Source organism: Panthera leo, chromosome F3, assembly GCF_018350215.1.
Source record: "Panthera leo isolate Ple1 chromosome F3, P.leo_Ple1_pat1.1, whole genome shotgun sequence".
NCBI lineage: Eukaryota > Metazoa > Chordata > Mammalia > Carnivora > Felidae > Panthera > Panthera leo.
Genome location: NC_056696.1, coordinates 53967580 through 53992693, shown reverse-complemented (window position 1 = coordinate 53992693; position 25114 = coordinate 53967580). Strand labels below are relative to the sequence as shown.

Below are 25114 nucleotides of genomic sequence, written 5' to 3'. Positions count from 1 at the left end.
TTCTCTATCTCTTTTTCTGCCTTAAATAAATAAATACATTTTGAAAAGAGCAGTGAGCACTAATTTATTTCAAAATTACTCCCTCTCCCTCTTTCTGCCAGAAGCATTAGGAAATATTCTCCTGATATTTACTATGAGAACCTGGTCAGGCTCCTGGAGGTAAATGCCACAAAATGGTTGGGAGCACCCTTTGTAACTAGGTCCCCTTGGAGACGTCATTTCTCAGACGTATTGCTATTGAATCTCCAGCAAATTGTTAAGTACAGATACGTCTTCATTTTTCCCCTGAAACTGGTTCCCATGGAGTCTTCTGCTGGTGAGTCTCTGCTTTTGTCACTGAGACTCCCTGTATCTGTCAGTCTGCTTTTTCAACCTTGGGGACAGCTGTTTGTCCCATTTTTCCCCTTAGAGATCCAAGAAGAGTTGGTGATTTTTCAGTCTGTTCAGCTTGTTACTTGTTAGGATGGAGTGGTGACTCCAGGCTCTTTACTTATGGAACCTAAAACTGGAAGCCAAATTTTAATGTTTTGACAAAAAAATTAAAGATTATGGAACAATCATAAACTTTTCCCACTGGTTATTCACACCTTTTTGCATAATTTCAGCTTGTATGCACACTTATAATTTCATACTACCTATAATATGCTAATTTCTGATTTATAAAACATTTTTTCAAAAACAATTTTTTCTTGCTTTTAACTCTTTGATGTTAGTTTTACGTCTAGTGAAAGTGCCTGATATATAAATCTAAAGACAAAAATCACTTTTTTATATTTCTTTATTGTTCTGTTACTTTATTGTTTCAGTGTGATCACTGCTTGCCTCTTTATAATGATAAGCCTTTCCGCCAAGGTGATCAAGTTCATGCTTTCAACTGCAAACCTTGTCAATGCAACAACCATTCCAGAAGCTGCCACTACAACATCTCAGTGGACCCATTTCCATTTGAGCACCACAGAGGAGGTGGAGGGGTCTGTGATGATTGTGAACATAACACCACAGGTAACTAGCAATCATAGATAACAAATAACCAAGGCTGATTTGGCCTTTGAGGTCCATGTGCTTCTTCATGCAATGCAATCATTTTAAATTATGTTATTGCTATCTTACTTAAGAAAGTGCCTTGATATGATTTCACTCATGTGGAATTTAAGAAACGAAACAATGAGCAAAGGGAGAGAGAGAGAGAGAGAGAGAGAGAGAGAGAGAAACCAAGAAACAGACTCTTAACTATTGAGAACAAACTGATAGTTCCCAAAGGGGAGGTGGGTGGGAGAATGGGTTAATTAAATAAGTGATGGGGATTAAGGAGGGCACTTGTTGTGATGAGCACTACGGAAGTGTCGAATCACTATATTGTACTGGAAACTAATATTGCAGTGTATATTAACTAACTGGAATTTAAATAAAAACTTAAAGAAATGGTACTTGTAGGTTTGAAAACTAAAGCTTGTTTAGTTTTCTAAATAATCAGGTAGTTTTCAGAAACACACTCAAATCTTAGACTATATCTTTTCAAGACAGTTTTATTTTTTTAAAGTACATGTCATTTTATTAAACCATGAGTATATTTTAGAAAACTCAGGAAATATTAGTTTGAATATGTATACCCTTAAAATAAGTTTCTTTGTGTGACCTTGATCTTCCATTATGTCTGGATTTGCATGTAGTGCCGTTTATATTCACTCAAAATTGGCCTGAATCTGGTAATCTGGGAATACTCTTTTTAAAAATGCTAATGAAACAAAGAAGATGATTATCAAAATCTTGTTATAAAATGAGATAGCAGGACACCTGGGTGGCTCAGTCAGTTAAGCATCTGGCTCTTGATTTCAACTCAGGTCATGATCTCACAGTTATGAGACTGAGCCTCATGTCTGCCCTGTCAGCTCAGAGCCTGCTAGGAATTCTCTCTCTCCCTCTCTCTCTTCCCCCCTCCCCTGCTCATGCTCTCTCTTTCTCAAAATAAATAAATTAAAAAAAAACCTTAAAAAACATATAGCACTTTGACTTTTCATTGAAAATTACCATTTTCTGATGGGCTCGTAAATTAAAAGCAGAAATAGGAAACATCTCAATTTGCAAAATAAAATGGTCCAAGTCTGATGGATTTGAAAGTGTGCCACCCTGAAGCATGAATGAATTTATTGGATAATTACTGATGACCTAAAATGTCACGAGAATGTGGCTAGGTGCTAGGAATATAACGATGAAAAAGATGAATTTTCCTGTCTTTCTGTGGATTATTATATAGTAGGAAAGGCACTCTATTTTTTTAATGATTACTTCTGAGAGAGAGAGAGAGAGAGAGAGAGAGAGAGAGAGGAGCAGAGAGAGAGGGAGACACAGAATCCTAAGCAGGCTCCAGGCTCTGAGCTGTCAGGCCAGAATCCAATGCAGCATGTGAACCCCCAGACTGTGAGATCATGACCTGAGCCGAAGTTGGATGCTTAACTGACTGAGCCACCCAGATGCCCCTGAAAGGCACACTATTGAAGGAACAATTATAAACCTGTCTGAGGAGTGCTAAGATAGGGCAAATGTAGTAGGAATTAACCAGGTGGAGGAGTGAGGAGGAGAATTAGGGAGTTGACAAAGATTTCTAGTAAGAGATACAGATGTGCAATGGCCTAGAGGAGGGAGAAACATGGCACCCTGAAAGAACTGATGTAAGGGAAGATGGGAGAGAGTAAGTAAAGGTGCTAAGATGGAAGTCAGGGGCCAGATCTGGAAGACTGTATAAACTGTGCTAAGGAGTTTGGCTTCTATCCTCAGGTTAATAGAAGGTATTTTATAGGAAAGGGACATAAAAAGTTTCGTGTTTATAACCAATCTGGTTATAAAGTTGAGAAGAATTGGAGAGAGCCAAAAGTGGTTTGGGATACTGCAGTAGTCCAGGTAAGAAAGAATTCTAGAGTACATTTGAGATCATGTGGATATAGAGAATTGGATCCAAGAGATATTTGGAATGGAAAGGGACTGTGTTTTCTGAGCAAAAGTGTAGGGTGTAGATAAGGCAAAGAAAGAGTCAAGTTGCAATTCTAACATTCCAGTTTGAGTAGGAGGGTCAATGTTGGTGCTAACCATTGAGATAGGAAACACAAGAGGTTCAGAGAAGCTTAGGGAGAAGATGGCAAGTTCTGTTTTGGAAATATTCACAGTGTTTCCCAAGAGATAAGAGAAACTCTTGCGGGCAATTGGAAACACAGTTTTGAAGCTCCTTTCTCAAAAAGAGCCTTTTGTGATGCCTCAGGACAGATCACTATCATCTATACACTTTAGTGGCACCTTATGTTTATCACAATTGGTAAATGCATATTTATTCCTGTAATTGTTTAATTAGAATTCATTTTACCCACCAGACTGTAAGAAAACTCTATGAAAGGGTACAATGTGTATTTGGCCTGCTACTGTATTCCTCAGCATTTAGCTCAGTGTTTGAAACATGGTAATCACTCAATAAATATTCATTGAATGATAAATAAAGAAATTTCTAGATTAAAGATAGAAATTTGGGAGTCATCAGCATATGCAAATAGATATATTCTAGAAATATTATAAATCCATTTAATTTTTAATTAGTCCATGGCCAATATCCATCAGGATGTGTTTTTTACTTGATTAAGTTATTTCTATAGTCTTTTGATATTGAGCCAATTTCAACAATATTTGAACAGAGTGCATAATGTTTAAGGGGGAATTGATAGTCTTGAGTTTTATTTCAGCTCCTTTCAGTGATCTTATATACTACTCACATTTACTTTAGAAGCTCCCTGAAGTTTAAGTTTTTTCTTATATAAAATGTCAAGAGAAAATTTCTAAATAATAAATTGTAAACTATGGGAATTACCTCATATTTCTAACATGTCAGTCTATTCTAATATTTAATATGAAACATATTTGGTATATCTAAACATAATAAATTTATATTTTGGTATTTGAAATAAAAAAATGGCAATAAGCAGCAGAAACTTTTGCTTTTAATAATGTTAATATAGAATAATAAATTTTATTTGGAACAGTGTCCTTTTTTTTAAACAAGATTTAGTGCTTGAATAATATTTCCAATACTGCACACATACTTGCTTCCAACTGTATGGCCATCACCTACCACACATATAAACATTTCTCATATTTGATTTAGATTAAGTGCCTAGTCCTAGAAATAAAGAAAAGTTTTAAATTTGGAAGCAAAGTCTTTCAAAATGGATGGGCCCCAACAAAGCAGAGCTTTTTAGAAGTGTGGTATTACATAACAGATGGGCGTTTAATGAAGTAAAGCACAGTTTGTAACAGGTTCATTGTTTCATATGCTCTGGATCACTAAATTGGCAGGTAGAGATGAAAGGTGCATTAAAATGGACGTCCCGAAAATTATAGAATTCCCTCAAAGGAATACAGTCTTTAATTTTGAATTATGCAGCTGATTTTAATGAATTAGAAGTCATAATGCATAACCTTTCCCTGCCGCAGGAAGGAACTGTGAGCTGTGTAAGGATTACTTTTTCCGCGAAGTTGGTGCAGATACTTCCGCCGTAGATGTTTGCAAACCCTGTGATTGTGATAAAACGGGCACTAGAAACAGTGACCTCCTTTGTGATGAGGTGAGTTCTGAGTATTGAAGGTAAATAATTGCTCATTTTCAGAAATTAATTTGGGAGATGTTCTACCAGTGACATGGAGGTCTGTATTTATCAGGAAGTCCTCTGTGTGTGTTTGCTTTTCTTGGAGATGGCTGCTTTAGAAGTGTTTCTGTGTAACTTTTAACAGGACATACAAGGCTGCTTAGGTGGTCCTTTGCATATATGAAAGGTTCATTTTATTTTTAATTTTAAAATTGTCGAAAATATTGAGGGGGAGGGGATTCCAAGTAAACTAGGAAGTAATTGAGTATATGTCTTGGCATTATGGGTGAGTTAATACTAATAAAAGGTATTAATTAAACAACAGTTTTCCTCCCAAATTCCATAGAAGATAGTATAACAAAGGTCACACAGAGCTCCACATGAAAATTATGATAGCCCTACTTGTAAATTTCTTGTTCCAACCTTTTCTCTTGATGATACAATGAATTTTTATGATTTTATCCATTTTTCTTACCAACATCACAAGTACCGATGTTTGACCTAAGTGAACACAGGTGCTAACTGACCTGGGCCTATAAATCCTGCCTCAAGTCAGAAAAAGCAGCTCCATATTTAAATGTGGTATCTTCAGCTAGAGCTTTTGACCTGTTGTGATAATACTAATACATAATAATATATAAAGGGCAAATTTCCTTTAAAGAATCATTTCAGGGGTGCCTGGGTCCTCAGTTGATTAAGCGTCTGACTTGGCTCAGGTCATAATCTCACAGTCAGTGAGTTTGAGCCCTGGGTTAGGCTCTGTGCTGGCAGCTGGGAGCCTGGGTCCTGCTTCGAATTCTGTGTCTTTCTCCCTCTCTCTCTCTCTCTCTCTCTCTCCCCCTCCCTTATGCTCTGTCTCTGTCTCTCAAAAATGAATAAACATTAAAAAATTAAAAAGAATCAATTCAGTGACTGTATTAATTTTTAATAATTACATAGGGGTGTCTGGCTGGCTCAGTAGGTTAAGCATCAATCTCTTGATTTCAGCTCAGGTCATGATCTCAAAGTTTATGGGTTCCAGCTACATATCAGGCTCTCTGCTGTCAGCTCAGAGGCTGCTTTGGATCCTCTGTCCCCCACTCTCTCTGCACCTACCCTGCTCACACTCTCTTTCTGTCAATAATAAACATTTAAAAAAGTTGTTTAAACAATTACATATTCCCTTGTAAATAATTGAGAATGCCCTGGATAGTAATGTAAGCCCACTATATGGTTAAAGAAAAAAAAAATAAGCTACAGCACGAAGATACTAAGTTCAAGGCAAAATATATTGGTCATAAAACTTTCAGCATACATTATAAACTGCTTTAACAAATAAAAGCCAAATATAAAGTAGGCCAAAATGACAATTTGAAAACTTCAGAGTGACTGTAGTGTGTTAATAAAAGAACATTATATGTTTTACTGGAAGGTTGAAGAGTCTTTTGACAAAGTCAATTTCTACAATTTTTTTATTTTTTGATTTTGAGGAACTATTTTCTGAGAAAGTCATATCACAATTTTATACATTTTGATCAGTAAAATCTGACTGTCTTTATTTACACAGCTCCTCTTTACAAGTCTGCCATAATTTTTAGCATGTATATATTTTGCTTGATATTCACGTTTCCACTCAAAGATTGACATATCTTTTAAGATCCCTTCACCAACCACAGAATTATAGAACATTTTGAAATCACTTTTGTTTATGTTACCTCATATTATTTTTATTAAAGCCTTTATGATAATTTCCTTCTTTGTCTCTTTCTGTCCAACATATATGGAACAGTTTCAGTAATATAATTAGCACCCAATAAATATTTATTTAAAAAATGTACAGTGATTGAAGGGAAATTTTGTCTGAGTACTGATCTCACAGTCAGATGGACATTTAGAATGGTTATCACAACGTGAGCATTATGTAAAATTTTCACTTAAATAATTTTTTTTCTCTCTGAAGATCCAAGGTCATGTGACTTTGGTATATAGTACTGAAAAACTGTGAACTAAAGTTCTACTTCCTGAAGTCTCATTTACATGTCTGTTTCTATAAAAAATTCACTTCAATTATAATAATATACATATGCTAGACATAAAAAAATGGTAAAACTTGTACCATGCGAAAATTAATCAAAAGATAGCAAGAATGACTATATTGACTGACTATATTAATATCAGGTAATGTGGAATACAAATAAAACTTCCACAGAGATAGTATGTAATGAGAAAGGATCAATTAAGCAAGAAGACATAGAAATTCTAAATGTGTATGTACTAAACAGTAGAGCTGCAATATATGTGAAGAAAAACTGAGAGAAATCTCTAAAAAAATACAAAAGAAACTTCAACACCTCTCTCAAAAATTGATAGAATAAAAAAAAATTATCAAGAATATACAACTTAACAATGTCTTCAGCCAACAAGATCTGACATATAATGAACAATCCACTCAACAACAGCAGAATACATATATATTGCACATATACCAAGATATCCTGGGACATAGAGAAAACTTTAATAATTTTTTTTAATTAAATAAATGTTTTTAATATTTATTTATTTTTGAGAGAGATAGAGACAGAATGCAAGTGGGTTAGGGGCAGAGAGAGAGGAAGACAGAGAATCCGAAGCAGGCTCCAGGCTCTGAGCTGTCAGCACAGAGCCTGACGCGGGGCTCAAACTCACGGGCCGGAAGATCATGATCTGAGCCTGACGCTTAACTGACTGAGCCACCCAGGCGCCCCAAAACTTCAATAAATTTAAAAGAACTGAAACCTGGAGCACCTGGGTGGCTCGGTCGGTTAAGCATCTGACTTTGCCTCAGGTCATGATCTCCTGGTTTGTGAGTTCAAGCACCACATCGGGCTCTGTGCTGACAGCTTAAAGCCTGGAACCTGCTTCGGATTCTGCCTCTCCCTCTCTCTCTGTCCCTCCCCCGCTCACACACTGTCTCTCTCTCTCTCTCTCTCTCTCTCTCTCTCTCAAAGATAAATAAACATTAAAAAAATAAATAAATAAAAGAGTTGAAACCATAGAGTATATCCTTCAACCACAATGGAGTCAGAGTAGAAATCAAAAACAGGTAAACAAAAATCTCCAATCACTTGGAAACCACACAACACAGTTCTAAATTATTCATGGGTCAAAGAGGAAGTCTCAAAGGAAATGTAAAAAGACAGTCAACTGAATGGTGATAAAAATACAAAATATTAAAATTTTTGGATGCATGGAAAGCAGTGATACAAGGGAATTTTATACCGTTCAGTGCTTACTTTAGAAAACACAGATTCTCAAATCAATAATCTGAACTGCCACTTCAAGAAATAAAAAGAAGACTGAGATAATCTCAAAGCAAGCAGAATAAGTGAAATCATAAAGCTAAGAGCAGAAATCAATAAAATGTAAACAGAAAAAACAATAGAGAAAATCAGTGAAAAAAATGAATCTTTGGAAAGATAAAATTTACAAGCATCTTCCAAGACTGACAAAGAATAAAGAGAAAGCACAGATTACTAACAGCAGAAATGAAACAAGAAGTGTAACTACAGAATCTTGCAGACGTTAAAGAATAATAAGGAAATACCACCAATAACTCTATACATTTTATAGCTGTCGTGAGATGGAGCACTTCCTAAAAAAGTACATATTACCTGCTCACCCAATATGAAATTCATAATTTGAATAGCCCTACAAGTATTAAAGAATTTGAATTCATACTTTAAAATTTACTAAAAAAGAAATTCCCAAGCCCAGAGAATTTCACTATAAAATTCTACCAAACATTTAGAGTAATTAAAATAAGGTCTGTAGCTACCACAAGGTTGAAGAGGAAGAGTGACTTCCTAACTCATTTCAAGAAAGTATTATCCTCATATCAAAACTAGACAGAGACAGTATATAAAAAGAAAACCACAGACTAATATCCCACAGGAATAGAGAAGCCAAAATCTTAACAAACTTAGCAAGTAGATATTCAGCAATATTAAAAAAAACACACACAGAGGCCATTGTATTTGGAGGAATGCAATGCTTGTTCAATATTTGAAAATCAAACAGTGCATTATACCTTATTCACAGGCGAAAGGAAAAAAATTACATACTCATATTATGGATGTAGAAATATATTTGACAAAATTCTGCACCAATTCATGACAAAAATTCTCAGAAAACTAGGAAAAGAGATGTTCAACTTGAAAATGAACATGTCCAGAACAATACATACCTACAGCTAACATTCTACTTATATATGAAAAAGTGAATACTTTCACCTAAGAATGGGAACAAGACAAAGATGTCCACTTTCATTACTTGTATTCAGCATAGCACTGGAAGGTCTAGCCAGTACAGCAAAGCAAGAAAAGGAAACAGGAGACATACTGATCAGAAAGGAAAAAATAAAACTGTTCTGCTTTGCATATAACACAATGACCCATATAGAAAATCCCAATGAATGTACCAAAAAAAAAAAAAAAAACCCAAAAAACCCAAAAACAAAAACAGAAAAAAAATACTTCTAGAATTATGAAGTGAATTCAGTAAAATTTCAGGATATAAGACCAACATACAAAAAATCAGTGTATTCCCATATGTGAAAAATGAATATATAGACACAGAAATAAAAATGTAATACTATTTGCAGTTGCTCAAAGTGTCTAGGATTACTATGCCAAACCCCGAATGATGCTGATAAAATAAAGCAAAGAATATCTGAATAGATGGAAAGCTAATATGTGTCCATGGGTTGGAAGATTCAACACAGTAAAGGTATCAACTCTTTTCAAAGTAATATATAAATTATTACAGAAAATTCCTATTAAAACCCCAGAAACTTTTTTGTAGATATGGATAGAAAGATGCTAAAATTTATATGGAAATAGTATAAAACATAGTATTTTAAATATTTTTTTTACTATTTTATATTTATATATTACAGATAAAATATAGAATTTGCATATAAGTTTTAGAATACCTAAAATTTAGAATAGCTAATTAAGCTAATTAACTTCAAAATGGGGAATAAAATGGGAGGAATCACTCTACCTGACTTCAGGGCTTATTGTATAGTCATACTAATCAAGATTGTGTGGTATTGGAGGAAGTGTAGACAAATGGATCATTGTAATAGAATAGAGAAATCATATATAGTCCCACATAAATATGACTAACCAATTTTTGGTGAAGACATAAAAGAAAGTCAGTGGAGGAACGATGGTCTTTTACCAAATACCCCTTCAGCATTTGCATAGTCACAGAAATTAAAGCAAAATTAATTATTGTTTAAATGTAAAATGTAAACAAATGCAACTTTTAAAATATAAGAGAAAATCTTTTGGAAATAAGGTTTTTTATTTTTTTTAATTTATTTATTTTGGGAGAGAACCAAGGAGGGGCATACAGAGAGGGAGAGAGAGAATCCCAAGCAAGCTGCACAATGACAGCACACAGCAGGGGGCTCACAAACCATGAAATCATGACCTGAGCCAAAATCAAGAGTTGGTAAGTTAATCAACTGAGCTACCCAGGCACCCTGAGTCATATGGCTTTTGAAAATAGTTCTTAGACATGACACTAAATATGTAATGAATAAAAGAAAAATATTGATGAATTAGACTCCATCAACTTCATCAAAGTTTTTGCTCAACAAAAGAACCTCTTCAGAGAGTGAAAAGACAAGCTACAGACTGAGAGGACATATTTGCAAACCACATATTTAAGAAAGAAACTATATCTAGAATATATAATGAACTCAATATTCAGAAAATGACAAACATAAAACAAAAAATGGCCAAAGACATGAAGAGACATATCACTGAACAGGATATGCAGGTGGCAAATAATTCCATGAAAGGATCTTCAACATTTGCCATTGGAGACATAGAAATAGAGACTACGATTAGACATCACAGGCAACTATTTGAAAAACTAAAAAGTGACAATTGGAAATACTGGCAAGAATAAGGAGCAATTCGATCACATATTGTTAATGAGAATATAAAATGGTAAAGCCACTCTGAAAAATAGTTTGAGAATTTTATTTTATTTTTTAAATGTTTCTTTATTTATTTTGAGAGAGGGAGAGAGAATCCCAAGCAGGCTCCATGCTGTCAGTGCAGAGCCTGATGTGCGGATCAATCTCATGAACTGTGAGAACATGAGGAGAGCCAAAATCAAGAGTTGGACACTTAACCAGCTGAGCCACAGGGCACCCCTAAGAGTTTTAAAAAACAAAATAGACACTTATTATACAAACTAGCAATTCCATTCCTGGACAGTCAGTCCAGAGGAGTGAAAATTTATGTCTGTAAAAACCTGTACATATATTTTATTAGCAGCTTTATTTATAATAGTCAAAAACAGGAAATAGCCTAAAGTTTCTCAGTGGGTGAATGGTTAAACCATCCATACCACAGAATTACTACGCTGAAATACATGGAAAAGAACCACTGACACACACAAGTTAGATAGATATCAAATGTGTTATTCGGAATGAAAAAAATATCCAGTCTCCAAAAGTCATATTCTGTTGATTACATTTATGTAATATTAGCAAAACAACAAAATTATAGGGATGGAAAACAGAATAGTGGTTACCAGAGGTTAGAGATGGTGAGGGAAAGGTGATGGGTGTGAGTATAAATGACCATCACAGGGAAGAACATTGTGGTAATGGGATAGTTCTGCAACTTGATTGTGGTGGTGGTTATACAAGTGTACACACGTGATCAAATGGCATAGGACCATATGAACACATTGTGCACATGTCAAATTCAGGGTTTGGGTAATGTATTATAATTATGTAAAATGTAACCATTAGGGGAAACTGGGCAAAAAGCATATGAGACTCCTCTGTACTACCTTTTCAACTTCCTGTGTATTCATAATTATTTCAAAATAAAATGCTATATATATAAAAGAAGATAAAAGAAATAATCCTATTGACATGATCAGGAACTAATGTTGCTTGAAGTCAGTGAAGAATTACCTTAAAAATTCCAAGGGAAGACATTTTGAAGAAAAATTCAATACCCACTTCTTACCAAACTATCACTTCAGTATGAGGTTAAAACCTCTTTTTGTATTGATAGTTGATCAGAATGTTACCACTTATCAAGCCAATATTAAAACATTTAATATAAAAAATGAAGAAAAAGTACAGAAAGAGAGGAACATTAAAAAGAAGAAATGAAAGATAATTGTGACCCAAAGAAATAAATATAAGTCAAAATACATTTTAAAAGAATTCAGTGTTCGTTATGGTCTTGAAGCATGCTTTCCTTAAATAGGTGTTTGATGATTGCATTTTATTCTTTAAAGATCAAATTATATTTTATTTTGTTTTGTGATAAATAATATTTAAGTGCCAAAATGGTAATCAGTTTTGTTTATATTGGGTATAAAGCTCAACCCATTATCAAAGAGTAGAAGAGAGAATGGCTATAAAATGAACGATGAGGCAAGGAGTTAAGATGGCAGAGCAGCATGGAAACCCTGAGCTTGTCTCATCGTGAAAATGCAGCGAGATAAGCACCAAACCATTTTGGACACCTAAGAAACGGATATGGGGATTAACACGACAATCTGCATAACTTGAGCCACACTCAGAAGGTACATGGGTGCAGAGAGGTGAACTGGGGAGAGAATAGCTGTGGAGGGTAGGGAGCTCTTTTTGTAGAGAGAGGACAGAGAAAAAGAAAGGGGGAGAGTGTGGCACATTAGAATCATGCAAGAAAAGCATTCCCCCGAAAGTAGCTGGAGAGAAAGAGAGAGAGAGTGAAAACACTCACAGGGTAATGAACAAGAAATCTGTTCCCCAAAACCATTGACAGGAAGAAAGGAGAGGTTTCAATACCACCAGAATTCTATACACAGTGGAGCACAGAGTCTGAAGTTTCAGAGTTCAGTGCCTGGCAGTGCTCTGGTGAGGAAGCAGGATGAATCCCCAGAAGCAAGCAGTGGGTTCTGAAGGGTCCATGTGCCACACAGGGAGAGGCGGTTCCCCTGCTCGGAGTGCATTTGGTAGAGGCCTTATGGCTTCCTCACAGGCAAAGGTCCCAGAAGACCCTGGAGAGCACCCACGTTTGCTGGTATTGGGATAAAGACACTAGAGCAGGCTGTGTGTTGTGATTTGCCATAATCTCTGAACCTCTGCAGCTGCCTGATTATGTTAACATTTTCTAGGGCAAGCCGTCACTGGCCATTGCTCAGTGAGACCTCCCCCAGAAAGTTGGCATGGGTTCAAGCCACAGGGGTCTTCTGAAGCATGGGGTTTTGAAACACAACCTGACCTGAGATAAAACACTGGAGTGAGGTGCCGCCTGGCAGGTGGACAACTAGGATACAGACAGGGTAGAGCTGGGGAGTGGACAGAGGCCTGAGACAAAGGAGGGGTGCTTGATTACAGGTGGGTGATAGTGCAAAGTTCCTGTGCCAGAAACTAGAGAGCTGGGTGAAGCAATTTCATGTCTCTCACAAGCATGCCAAAGTGATCCACCCCAATAAGATAAGCAGTACCATCTAGTGGAGAATGGAGCTGTTATACCAAAACTCACCCACCTGTGCCCTCCAAGCACATACCCTAGAAGACCAGCACAAGTCACTGTACTTGCTTAGTGTATGGACTATAGAGTGCTTAATAGTTTCAGTTCTAGGAGAAACTGGATATACTTCATTCATGTTTCATTCTGTTTGCTGGCTCATTTATTTCTCCATATTCTTTGCTTCTGTTTTTGTTTAAATTGTTAACATTTTTCTTTCTTTTCTTCCCCTTTTCATGGATACAGAAAGAGAAAAATTTATTTTTATTTTTACTTTATTATTTTTTATAAATTTTCATTCTCTTTCATTTTCATTTCATTTTATTCTATTTTGTTATATAACTTTTTAATTTTTAAAATTTTATGATTTTTTCTTTTCTTTCCCTTTTTTCTCTATCAAGCTTCTTTAAACAAGCAGACCAAAGCACACCTAGGATCTAGCTTCCTTTATATGATTTTTTGTTTTGTTTTTAATTTTCAAATTTTAATTTTATTAATTTTGTTTTCCTTCCTCAAAATTGACAAAATGAAGGAATTAACCTCAAAAGAAAGGTTGGGAAGAAATTACAGCCAGTGGCTAAATCAACACAGATATAAGCAAGATGTCTGAACTAGAATTTAGAGCCATGATAATAATAATACTAGCTGGGGTTGGAAAAAGCATAGAATCCCTTTATGCAGAGGTAAAATAAATAAAATCTAGACAGGACAAAATTAAAAATGGTATAACTGAGATGCAATCTCAAAAGAATACCACAATGGGAAGGATGGACAAATCAGAGCAGTGAATCAGCAATATAGAGGATAAAATTATGGAGAATAATGAAGCAGGAAAAAAAGCAAACAAAGGTAAAAGATCATGAGACAAGACTTAGAGAATTCAGTGACTTATTAAAAAGGAATAAAACCAAAATCATAGGAATCCCAGAAGATGAAGAGAGAGAAAAAGGGGCAGAAAGTTTATATGAGCAAATTATAGCAGAAAATTTTCCTAATCTGGGAAAGGTTACAGACATCAAAATCCAAGAAGCACAGAGAACTTCCATTAGAGTCAACCAAAAACGACCATCACCAAGGCATATCATAGTCTAATTCACAAAATACACAGACAAGGAGAGAATCATGAAAGCAGCAAGGGAAAAAAGTCCTTAACCTATAAGGAAAGACAGATCAGGTTCACAGCAGACCTATACACAGAAAGTTGGTGGGCCAGAAAGGAGTGGCAGGATATTCTCAATGTGCTGAATTGGAAAAATATGCAGGCATGAATTCTTCATCCAGCAAGGCTGTCATTCAAAATAGAAAGAGAAATAAAGATTTTCCCAGATAAACAACACTAAAAGAGTTCATGACCACTTGACCAGCACTGCAAGAAATTTTAAGGGGGACTCTTTGGAGAAAAGATGAAACAAAACAAAAAAGACGAAAAGCAACAGAGACTAGAAAAGACCGGAGCACATCACCAGAAACTACAACTCTATAGGCAACACAATGGCACTAAATTTGTATCTTTCAGTATTCATTCTAAATGTCAATGGACTAAATGCTTCAATCAAAAGACATAGGGTATCAGAATGGATAAGAAACAAGACCCATCTATATGTTGCTTACAAGAAACTCATTTTAGACCTAAAGACACCTGCATATTAAAAGTAAAGGGATAGAGAACCATCTATCATGCTGATGGTCATCAAAAGAATGCTGGAGTAGCCTTACTTATATCAGACAAACTAGATTTTAAAATAAAGACTGTAACAAGAGATGCAGAAAGGCATGGTATAATAATTAAGGGAGCTATCCATTAAGAAGATCTAACAATTGTAAATATTTATGCCACCAACTTGAAAGCACACAAATATATAAATCAATTAATCATAAGCATAAATAAACTCCTTGATAATAACACCATAATAGTAGGGGACTTTGACACCCCACTTACAACAATGGAAAGATCATCTAAGCAGAAAATCAACAAGGAAACAATGGCTTTGAATGATATGCTGGACCAGATGGACTTAACAGATATATTCAGAACATTTCATCCCAAAGCAGAAGAATACACATTCTTCTTGAGTACACATGGAAAATTCTCCAAAATAAATCACATCCTGGGTCGCAAATCAGCTCTCAACAAATACAAAAAGATCAAGATCATACCTTGCATATTTATAGACTGCAATACTATGAAACTTATAATCATCCACAAGAAAAAATTGAAATGACCTTGAATACTTGGAGATTAAGGAACATCCTACTGAAGAATGAATGGATTAACCAATAAATTAAAGAGGAAATTAAAAAGTACATGGAAGCCAATGAGAACACTACAGCCCAAAACCACTGGGATGCAGCAAAGGCTGTCTTAAGAGGGAAGTGTATATAGCAATCCAGGCCTTCCTAAAAAAGGAATAAAGGTCTCAAATACACAACTTAACCTTATGCCTTAAATTGCTTGAAAAAGAACAGCAGATAAAACCCAAAACCAGCAGAAGAAGGGAAATAATAAAGATTAGAGTAGAAATCAATGATATAAAAACAAACAAAACAGTAGAACAGATTAATGAAACCAGGAGCTATTCCTTTGAAAGAATTAACAAAATTGATAAACCCCTAGCCAGATTGGTCAATAAGAAAAAAGAAAGGGCCCAAATAAATAAAATCATGAATGAAAAAGGAGAGATCACAACAAATACTTCAGAAATACAAACAATAATAAGATACTATTATGAATGGTTATATGCCAACCAATTGGGCAATCTGGAAAAAATGAAAAAATTGCTAGAAACATATAAACTACCAACACTGAAACAGGAAGAAATAGAAAATTTGAACAGACCTGTAAGCAGTAAAGAAATGGAATAAGTAATCAAAAATATCCCAACAAATGAGAGTCCATGGCTGGATAACTTTCCAGTGGTTTCTACCAAACATTTAAAGAAGAGTTAACACCTGTTCTTTTGAAGCTGTTCCAAAAAATAGAAATGAAAACAAACAAACAAACAAACTTCCAAACTCATTCTATGAGGCCAGCATCACTTTGATTCCAAAGCCAGACAAAGACCCCACTAAAAAGGAGAACTACAGACCAATTGCCCTGATGAACATGGATGCAAAATTTCTCCATAAGATACTAGCAAACTGGCTCCAACAATACATTAAAAGAATTATTCACGACAATCAAATGGGATTTATTGCTGGGATGCAGGGCTGGTTCAATATCTGCAAATCAATCAGTGTGATACATCACATTAAAAAAAGAAAGAATAAGTACCACGTGATCCCTCAATAGATGCAGAGAAAGCATTTGACAAAATACAGCATTCTCTCTTGATAAAAACCCTCAAGAAAGTAGGGATATAAGGATCATACTTCAAGATCATAAAGGCCATGTATGATGAAAGACCCACCACTAGTATCATCCTCAATGGGGGAAAACTAAGAGCTTTCGCCCTAAGGTCAGGAACATGACAAGGATGTTCACTCTCACCATTGCTATTCAACAGAGTGTTGAAAGTCCTAGCCTTAGCAATCACACAACACAAAGAACTAAAAGCCATCCAAATTGGCAAGGAGGAAGTCAAACTTTCACTCTTCACAGATGACATAATACTCTATGTGGAAACCCAAAAGATTCCACCAAAAAACTGCTTGAACTGATATGTGAATTCAGCAAAGTCACAGAATATAAAATCAATTGGTTGCATTTCTGTACACAAATAATGAAGAAGCAGAGAGAGTAATCAAGGAATTGATCTTATTTACAATTACAATATGTGCCCAAAACCATAAAATACCTAGTAATAAACCTAACCAAAGAGGTGAAAAATCTATACACTGAAAACTATAGAAAGCTTATGAAAGAAATTGACAAGGGCACACACACAAAAAAAAATGGAAAAACATTCCATGCTTATGGATCAGAAGAACAAATAATGTTAACATGTTGATACTACCCAAAGCAATCTACATATTCAATGCAATCCCTATCAACATAACACTCGCATTCTTCACAGAGCTAGAACAAACAATCCTGAAATTTGTATGGAATCAGCAAAGACACCAGATAGCCAAAGGAATCCTGAAAAAGAAAACCAAAGCAGGAGGCATCACAATTCTGGACCTCAAGCTGTATTACAAAGCTGTAATCGTTAAGACAGTATGGTACTGGCACAAAAACAGCCACATAGATCAGTGGAAAAGAATAGAGAACCCAGAAATGGACCCACAAACATATGGTCAATTAGTCTTTACCAAAGCAGGGAAGAATATACAATGGAAAAAAGACAGTGTCTTCATAAAATGGTGTTGGGAAAACTGGACAGTGACCTGCAGAAGAATGAACCTGGACCAATTTCATATACCATACACGAAAATAAACCCAAAATGGGTGAAAGACCTAAACGTAAGACAGGAAGCCATCAAAATCCTAGAGGAGAAAACAGGCAACAACCTCTTTGACCTTGGCTGCAGCAACTTCTTACTTGACATGTGTCTGTAGGCAAGGGAAATGAAAGCAAAAATGAACTATTTGGACCTCATCAACATAAAAATCTTCACTGAGAAGGAAACAATCAGTAAAACTAAAAGGCAACTGATAGAATAGGAGAAGATATTTGAAAATAACATATCAGATAAAGGATTTGTATCCAAAATCTATAAAGAACTTATCAAACTGAACACCCAAAAAACAATTCAGTGATGAAATGGGCAGAAGACATGAATAGACACCTTTCCAAGGAAGACATCCAGATGGCTGGATGAAACATGAAAACAGACACATGAAAAAATCCTCAATGTCGTTCATCATCAGAAAAATACAAATCAAAACCACAATGAGCTATCACCTCACACCAGTCAGAATGGCTATAATGAACAACTCAGCTAATAATGGATGTTGGCAAGGATGCGGAGAAGGAGGACCCCTTTTGCATTGCTGGTGGGAATGCAGACTCGTGCAGCCACTCTGGAAAACAATATGGCAGTTCCTTAAAAAATTAAAAATAGAACTACCCTATGTCCAAGCAATTGCACTGCTAGGTGTTTATCCAAATGATACAGGAGTGCTGTTTCAAAGGGACACATGCACCCTCATGTTTATAGCAGCACTATCAACAATAGCCAAAATGTCGATTGGTTGACGAATGGATAAAGAAGATGTGGTATACATATACAATGGAACAGCAATCAAAAAGGATGAAATCTTGTCTTTTACAACATTGATGGAATTAAAGTGTATTATGCTAAATGAAATAAGTCAGTCAGAGAAAGACAAATATCATATGATTTTGTGGAATTTAAGATACAAAACAGATGAACTTAAGGGAAGGGAGGCAAAAATAATATAGAAACAAAGAGAGAGACATACCATAAGAGACTCTTAAATGCAGAGAACAAACTGAGTGTTGTTGGTGGGGTGTTGGGTGGGGTGATGGGCTAAATGGGATAAGGGGCATTAAGGAGGACACTTGTTGGGATGAGCACTGGGTATTATATGTAAGTGATGAATCATTACATTCTATTCCTGAAATATTTATTACACTATATGTTAACTAACCTGGATTTAATTTTTTAAAAATTTTAAAAAAGGCGAATACTATACTATAAAATGGAATTTTAACATGTAAATTTTAAGGTGATGAATTAAAGAGGAGAGATAAGAAAAAAAGTTAACATACATTATTGTCTCTATATTTCAAGTAAAATTTTTAGATGTTATTAGGTATATTATTTAGAGTTCCAAAAAATAACCAGTAGAGAGCTAAAAATAATAATATAACCCAAGCTTCAATTAAAACCTGGATGCTTTTCTCCTCAGATCAGGGACAAGACAACAATGTCCCCTGTTATCACTTCTATTCAACATTGTACTGCAGGTTTTAACCAGGAAAATTAGGCAAGATAGTAAAATAAAAATCACCCAGATTAAAAGGGAAGAAGTAAAACTACCTCTATTTGTATGTAACATGGTTTTCTAGGGAAAAAAATCCAAATAATCTATTCAAAAGCTATCAGAAATAATATAATACATAGCAAAATTTAGCAAGGTTGCAGAATACAGGATCAATATACAAAAATCAATGGTATTTCTATGCACTTGCAATGAACGGCATTGAAATTAAGAACACAACTGCATTTAAACAGCATCAAGAATAAAATGCTTAGGAATATATTTAATAAAAGAAGTGCAAAGCTTATATTCTGAAAACTATAAAATATTGTTGAAAGATATTAAAGATCTATATAAATGGAAAGATATCCCATGTTCATGTATTAGAAACTTAATTTTGCTAGTGCTCCACAAACTGATCTACAGATTCAACATAACCCTCTTAAAGCCCAACTGACTTCTTTGCAGACAATTATTAGATGATTTTAAAATTCATAAAGAAATCCAATGCACTTAAAAATGGACAAAACAATCTTGAAAAAGAATAGAGTGGGAAGACTCACACTTTCCAGTTTCACAATTTACTATGATGTTGCAGTAATCAAGAAAGCATGATGTGGTTTTAGGAGATGATAGATAGGTAGATAGATAGATAGACAGATTGATTAATTGATCACTGCAATAGAATTGAGTCTACACACAAACCCTCACTTTTACATTCAGCTGATTTTTGACAAAGATGTCAATGAAGAAAGAATAGTCTTTTTAATAGATGATGTTGGGACAATTGCATATCCATATACAAAAGAATGAAGTTAGATCCCTACTTCACATTATCACAACATTGTCTTGTGTTTTTCAAAATATTAAATTTAAACTTACTGTATGACCCAGCACTTTAACTCTTTGGTATATACCCAAGCAAAATGAAAATATATATCCTCACATAATTTTATTCATAACATTCATTGCTGCATTATTCATAATAGTCAAATGTAGAAATAATCCAAATGCAAATTAGCTGGTATATGGATAAATAAAATGTGTATATCTACTCAGTGAAATATTATTCAATGGTAAGAAGAAAAAAAATTACTGACACATATTACAACATGTTCTTTGATCTCAGGAGTGGGATGATGGGAAGAAGAGGGACAGGAAGAAAATAAGCTTTTTAAGAGATACGTCTGTATAATGTTTTCCATGTACAAAAATCTAGTTTTAAAATGCATAAAAGAAAAACATGCTTTAATATTTTTGTTTTGAAGATATTTTTCCTCTTTTCTCTCCCTAATTTGCTTTGTTGGTAATTTTTATAATAATCATTTTTTTTATTTTCATAGATACAAATAAAGAGAATATTCTTTAAATCTGATATGTAGCCAGAGAGCTATATGTAGGAATCTGAATGTAGATACACTGATAAAATTGTTTTGTAAATTTAAAACCTCCACATTGTCTATCTGTAAATCACATTCATATTTACTTTGATTTTTATTATTTTCTCATGCTCCAAGTACAGACATAAAGTATATAGTTTATTAGGTGTGAAGATACAGTGTCAAATACACCTTAGGTAAATAACGTTATAAAATATTTCTAAAAAAATGTTTATTGTCATTCTCAATGGGATAACAGAATACACATTAAAAAAGTTGTCAACAATGTCAGAATTATAAACTGTAAAATTGAATTCAAGGACATTTTAGAAATTCATGCAATTGCAATCCTTAATAATATTAGGGAGCATACAAGGAAATTAGGCAGTAGTTCAAGTCTCATTTTGTTATAATAACTTAGGAATCAAGCCAGCCCCAAATGGCCTGAGTGACTATGTCGTGCGCTCTATGTTCTGGAAAGGAACTTTCCCTTTGGCAGTTGTCATTTGAAACTCAATCCAATCTCATAAGATATGGCATGTTTGCCTTATTCTTCCATAAGAAATGTTATAATTCTTCCTCACTTGAATGCCGAGATCTTAGGAATGGCATGAAGTAATGCTCTGAGTCACTAAATCCTGTTAAAAAAAAAAAAAAAACCACCAAAAAACAACCTGATGCCAAAGTCAAGACACATGGAACATTTAAAGGATAATATTAAAATTAACTGAGAGTGTAAAATGGAAAAGGATCATTACTATTATTGTGGAATCCTTAATATAGAGTCCTTGAATTTCTAGAGCTACCGTGGATAAGTTTTAGGGCATCCACATATATCTTTAAATTGTATGTAGTTGTGTGTCTGTGTGTTTTTTATTTGTTTATGTATCTTTGAGGGAAGAGTTTTCAGTACTTTCATCAGACTCAAAAGCTGTCCATGAGCCAAAAAAAGATGAAAATTCACTCTGCTGGGGAAAAATAAATCCATTTATCTTAAAACCAGCCTTGGCTATTAGCATAGATAAATATAATGCAAGTTTCCCAGGATGTCACTGCCCTTCCTTCTTGTTTCCTTTGAAGTCAGTGCATAATTTATTTGACATCTTTTTTGAGTCAGAGGTTGACTTTTCTTTCTTTTTTCCTCATCTACTATGACTTAAGTTCAGATAAACTAGGTAAAGTCCCATGCCTAGATGATGCTTTAAAACAAAAACAAAAACAAACAAAAACCAGCATTCTGAGGTATTGGAGATCTAGGAACTCATACTTACAGTAGATAAATACAGAGATCCCAGTCTGCTCCTTATCCAAGGTGGGAGCAAACTGGCTCCAATGTGCTCCTCCCCTGCCCCTACTCTTCCTATGTTTGCTGGCATTCTTGGAGTACCTGCTACCGCCACCTACAGGGGTAATGCTGCTGAGGTGAAAACACTTAAGAGAAAGTCCTTCTTGGCCTGAGTCATGTAGAAGGCATTCAAAAAATGTTGTCTGAGTGCTTTCCTGCTTGGTATTTTCTCCATTCCCCTTCCCTTCTTCCTTTCTTTGCTGTGTTCTTGGATCTGAGAAACCATGAGTGAAGCTGCAACAATCAAGATGTGGGAGGTCAGCCAGAGCAGTGATTCTCAAACTTTTTATGTGCATATGAATATCTCACAGGTCTTTTAATTTTAATTTAATTTTTAATTTAATTTAACTTAATTTAATTTAATTTAATTTAATTAATTTTGACAGAGAGAGAGAGAGACCATGAGCAGGGGAGAGGGACAGAGGGAGAAAGAGAGAGAAAGAGAGACAGAGAGAATCTTAAGCAGGTTCCATGCTCAGCATGGAACTCAATGCGGAGCTCGATCCCATGACCCCGACCCTGGGATCATGACTTGAGCCGAAATTGAGTTGGATGCTCAACTGACTGAGCCACCCAGGTACCCCTCACAGACGTCTTTTTATTTTTTATTTATTTAAAAAAAATTTTTTTTAACATTTATTTATTTTTGAAACAGACAGAGACAGAGCATGAACGGGGGAGGGGCAGAAAGAGAGGGAGACACAGAATCTGAAACAGGCCCCGGGCTCTGAGCTGTCAGCACAGAGCCAGACGCGGGGCTCGAACTCACAGACTGTGAGATCATGACCCGAGCTGAAGTCGGACGCTCAACCGACTGAGCCACCCAGGCACCCCACAGACGTCTTTTTAAAAGGCAGGAAGTCTGGAGTGAAAACTGAGAGTCTGAATTTGTAAAGTTCCCAGATGATGCCATTGCTGCTGGCCTCTGGATTACTCTTCAATGACCAAATTGGTAAACCACTGTCAAAGGTGCATATGCAAACAAACAAACAACAAACAAACAAACAAAACCTGGATGTGGAGGTGTGTGAGAAAGAGGGAGTAAACATGAGTGTGTTCTTATGTATAAGTGTATACAGTTGGTAGGAGTGGGCTTACTCTGTTCTGTCTTGTGAATCCCATCTTAAAGTCAAGTGGCTTTCTAAGTTTTCCTTATGACTGAGTCTCTGTTAAATTATAGTCGAATTGTACCCTAAGCTGTGTCCTCAGAATTAGAAAATCTAAGTGATTTTTTTAATAAATGGGGAAAAAAATAAGGGAATCTAAAAGTTGGCTGAAAACTGAAAATATAGTTGTAATTATATATAAAAAAAGAAGAATGGTTGATTGTAATGCTCAATAAGACATCAATAGACTGCTGCAATAGAGCCAGAACAGAGAGATATGATTAAGAGACATTAAAAAATATATTAATAAGGCAGGAGACTAGCGGTTGGAATGAATTAGATGAAATGGAAAGGCATCATTGAAGGAAGTATTTCCAGGTTCGACCCAAAGATGATGGAATCATGCGGAATAAGGACGCTACTCACAAAAATTGATTGTTCTGCCAGAGTGATAATTTTTAAGGAAATACATTAAAAAATGGAACAGAATATACTTTCTATACATAATGTACCATTTCCTGCAGTTCATCAATGCTTTCTCATCTGCTCAGAACTAACTATTTGTCATCAATTACCACAACATGTCTAAAAGTCACTGTGTGAATTTTCTGGAAATACATTACCTTGTGTTTTGTGTTATCCACATATTAAGGTGTACAAATAGAAATAATGCACACAGTTCTTCAGCCTATGAAAAGCTTGACTGAAGAGTGTGATATATGGATATTGGCTATAAACATTACGTTGGTGAAGGATATGAAATGCAGGAAGTTTATCTAGAGCTTAAAGAAAAACATGAAAACCTGGGCTTAAATTGTAGTCCATCATTCAGAGACTTAAGGAGAGATGAGTAGTAATATTTCTCTTGCAGATGGTAAGCTGAGTATCCATTGATTAAGCCAAGAATGCAGAGGGCCAGATGCAAAGATAGGAACAAAGGGGCTAGGGGAAAGGAAGGGGAACATAGATATGACCTATCAATAAAGGCTCATAGTGATGGAGTTATGCAAGAACCAAGTTATGGTGAGTTATGACAAACTGCCTGGAGGTAAAATGGATGCAGCTATAACTGAGGTGAAATTCCTGCCTTCAGCCTAAGTTGACTTCTGCATGTTTGAACACTCCTGGCATCTCCTTGGGAATGAGCTTATCCCAAGGGCTATGGTATAAAAACTTTACCAAATAATAATTCTTCAGGCATTTAGAACTAGATTCAAATAGAAGATAGACTTGGCAGGGATGTTAGGTAGTAACTGGATGTTAATTTAACAAGTGTAGGATAATATGATACAAGGCCCACTGTATTACTACTCAATGGCAGTTAGGATAATCTAAACAGATGCAACAAATAGATCCCCAAATGACTAGTGGCCCAAACAATATAGGAGTTTATTTTTTATTCATACAACCCCTCCAAGGTAACTGTTCCAGGTTGATTGGTAGCTCTCCTCCAGAGGACACTTCAGGGACATAGCCTCCTTCCATTGCCTGGTTCTGCCTTCCTCTAGGAAAGGAAAAACAAAAAAAAGAAAACAACCAATGTAGAGAAACAACTTTCGTCTTCTAAAGGTCTTGATCCAAAAGAGGCATACATCTCCTTTGCTATCATACTGTTGGTGAGAGCTAGTCACACTAGTTGTGTGGAAGGCTAGAAAAGTGTTGTCCCTGGCTGGAGAGCCACTTCCTAAATACAATCGTGTACTATGGAAGAGGACAACGGATACTGATGGAGAGCCAGATGAATCTCTGTTCATTGCCCACATGACAGACGGCAGCGACCAAATGAGAAGGATGTTCTCTTGTACATGCAGAATGCAGTGGCTTCTGTTGAATGAAAACCCTGAGAATATAGTACTTTATTAGCACATTGGGGTTACTACACCATTAATATTGGAAGCAATGCCTGCTTGGGGGTGGACCCCATTTAGTGACAGAGGCATCCATGGAAGTTGATCTGGTAAAACTCATTCAACACACGTGTCAGCAAAAGAGGGCTGAGTGGGGAGGGAGAGGGAATGGGAGGAGAACCAGCTTGCTTGCAAGGTGAAAATACTTACTCATGAATACATGTGAGAGAAGCCCCAGGGACAAGTAAATAAGATAATCATGGCCTCTCTAGGTGCTCCCAGATGAAGGGGTAAGCATAAAGAGCAATAGTGCATCAAGGATGCTTAGGGACCATAGATTTTGAAGGCAATTTCAAAATATGGGTAGTTTAAGGCTTGTAGCCAGGGCAAACACCATAGGAGGATAGATGTG

General features: G+C 35.5%; 1 protein-coding gene across 1 annotated transcript in view; it reads left to right on the top strand.

Moving 5' to 3' along the window:
• Window positions 1–25114, top strand: part of USH2A (usherin) — a 743753-nt gene that overhangs the window by 119470 nt on the left and 599169 nt on the right. The window contains exons 11-12 of the mRNA XM_042925179.1: window positions 807–1002; window positions 4474–4604. Coding sequence (XP_042781113.1) covers window positions 807–1002; window positions 4474–4604 — 327 coding nt within the window. The remainder of the gene's footprint in view (window positions 1–806; window positions 1003–4473; window positions 4605–25114) is intronic.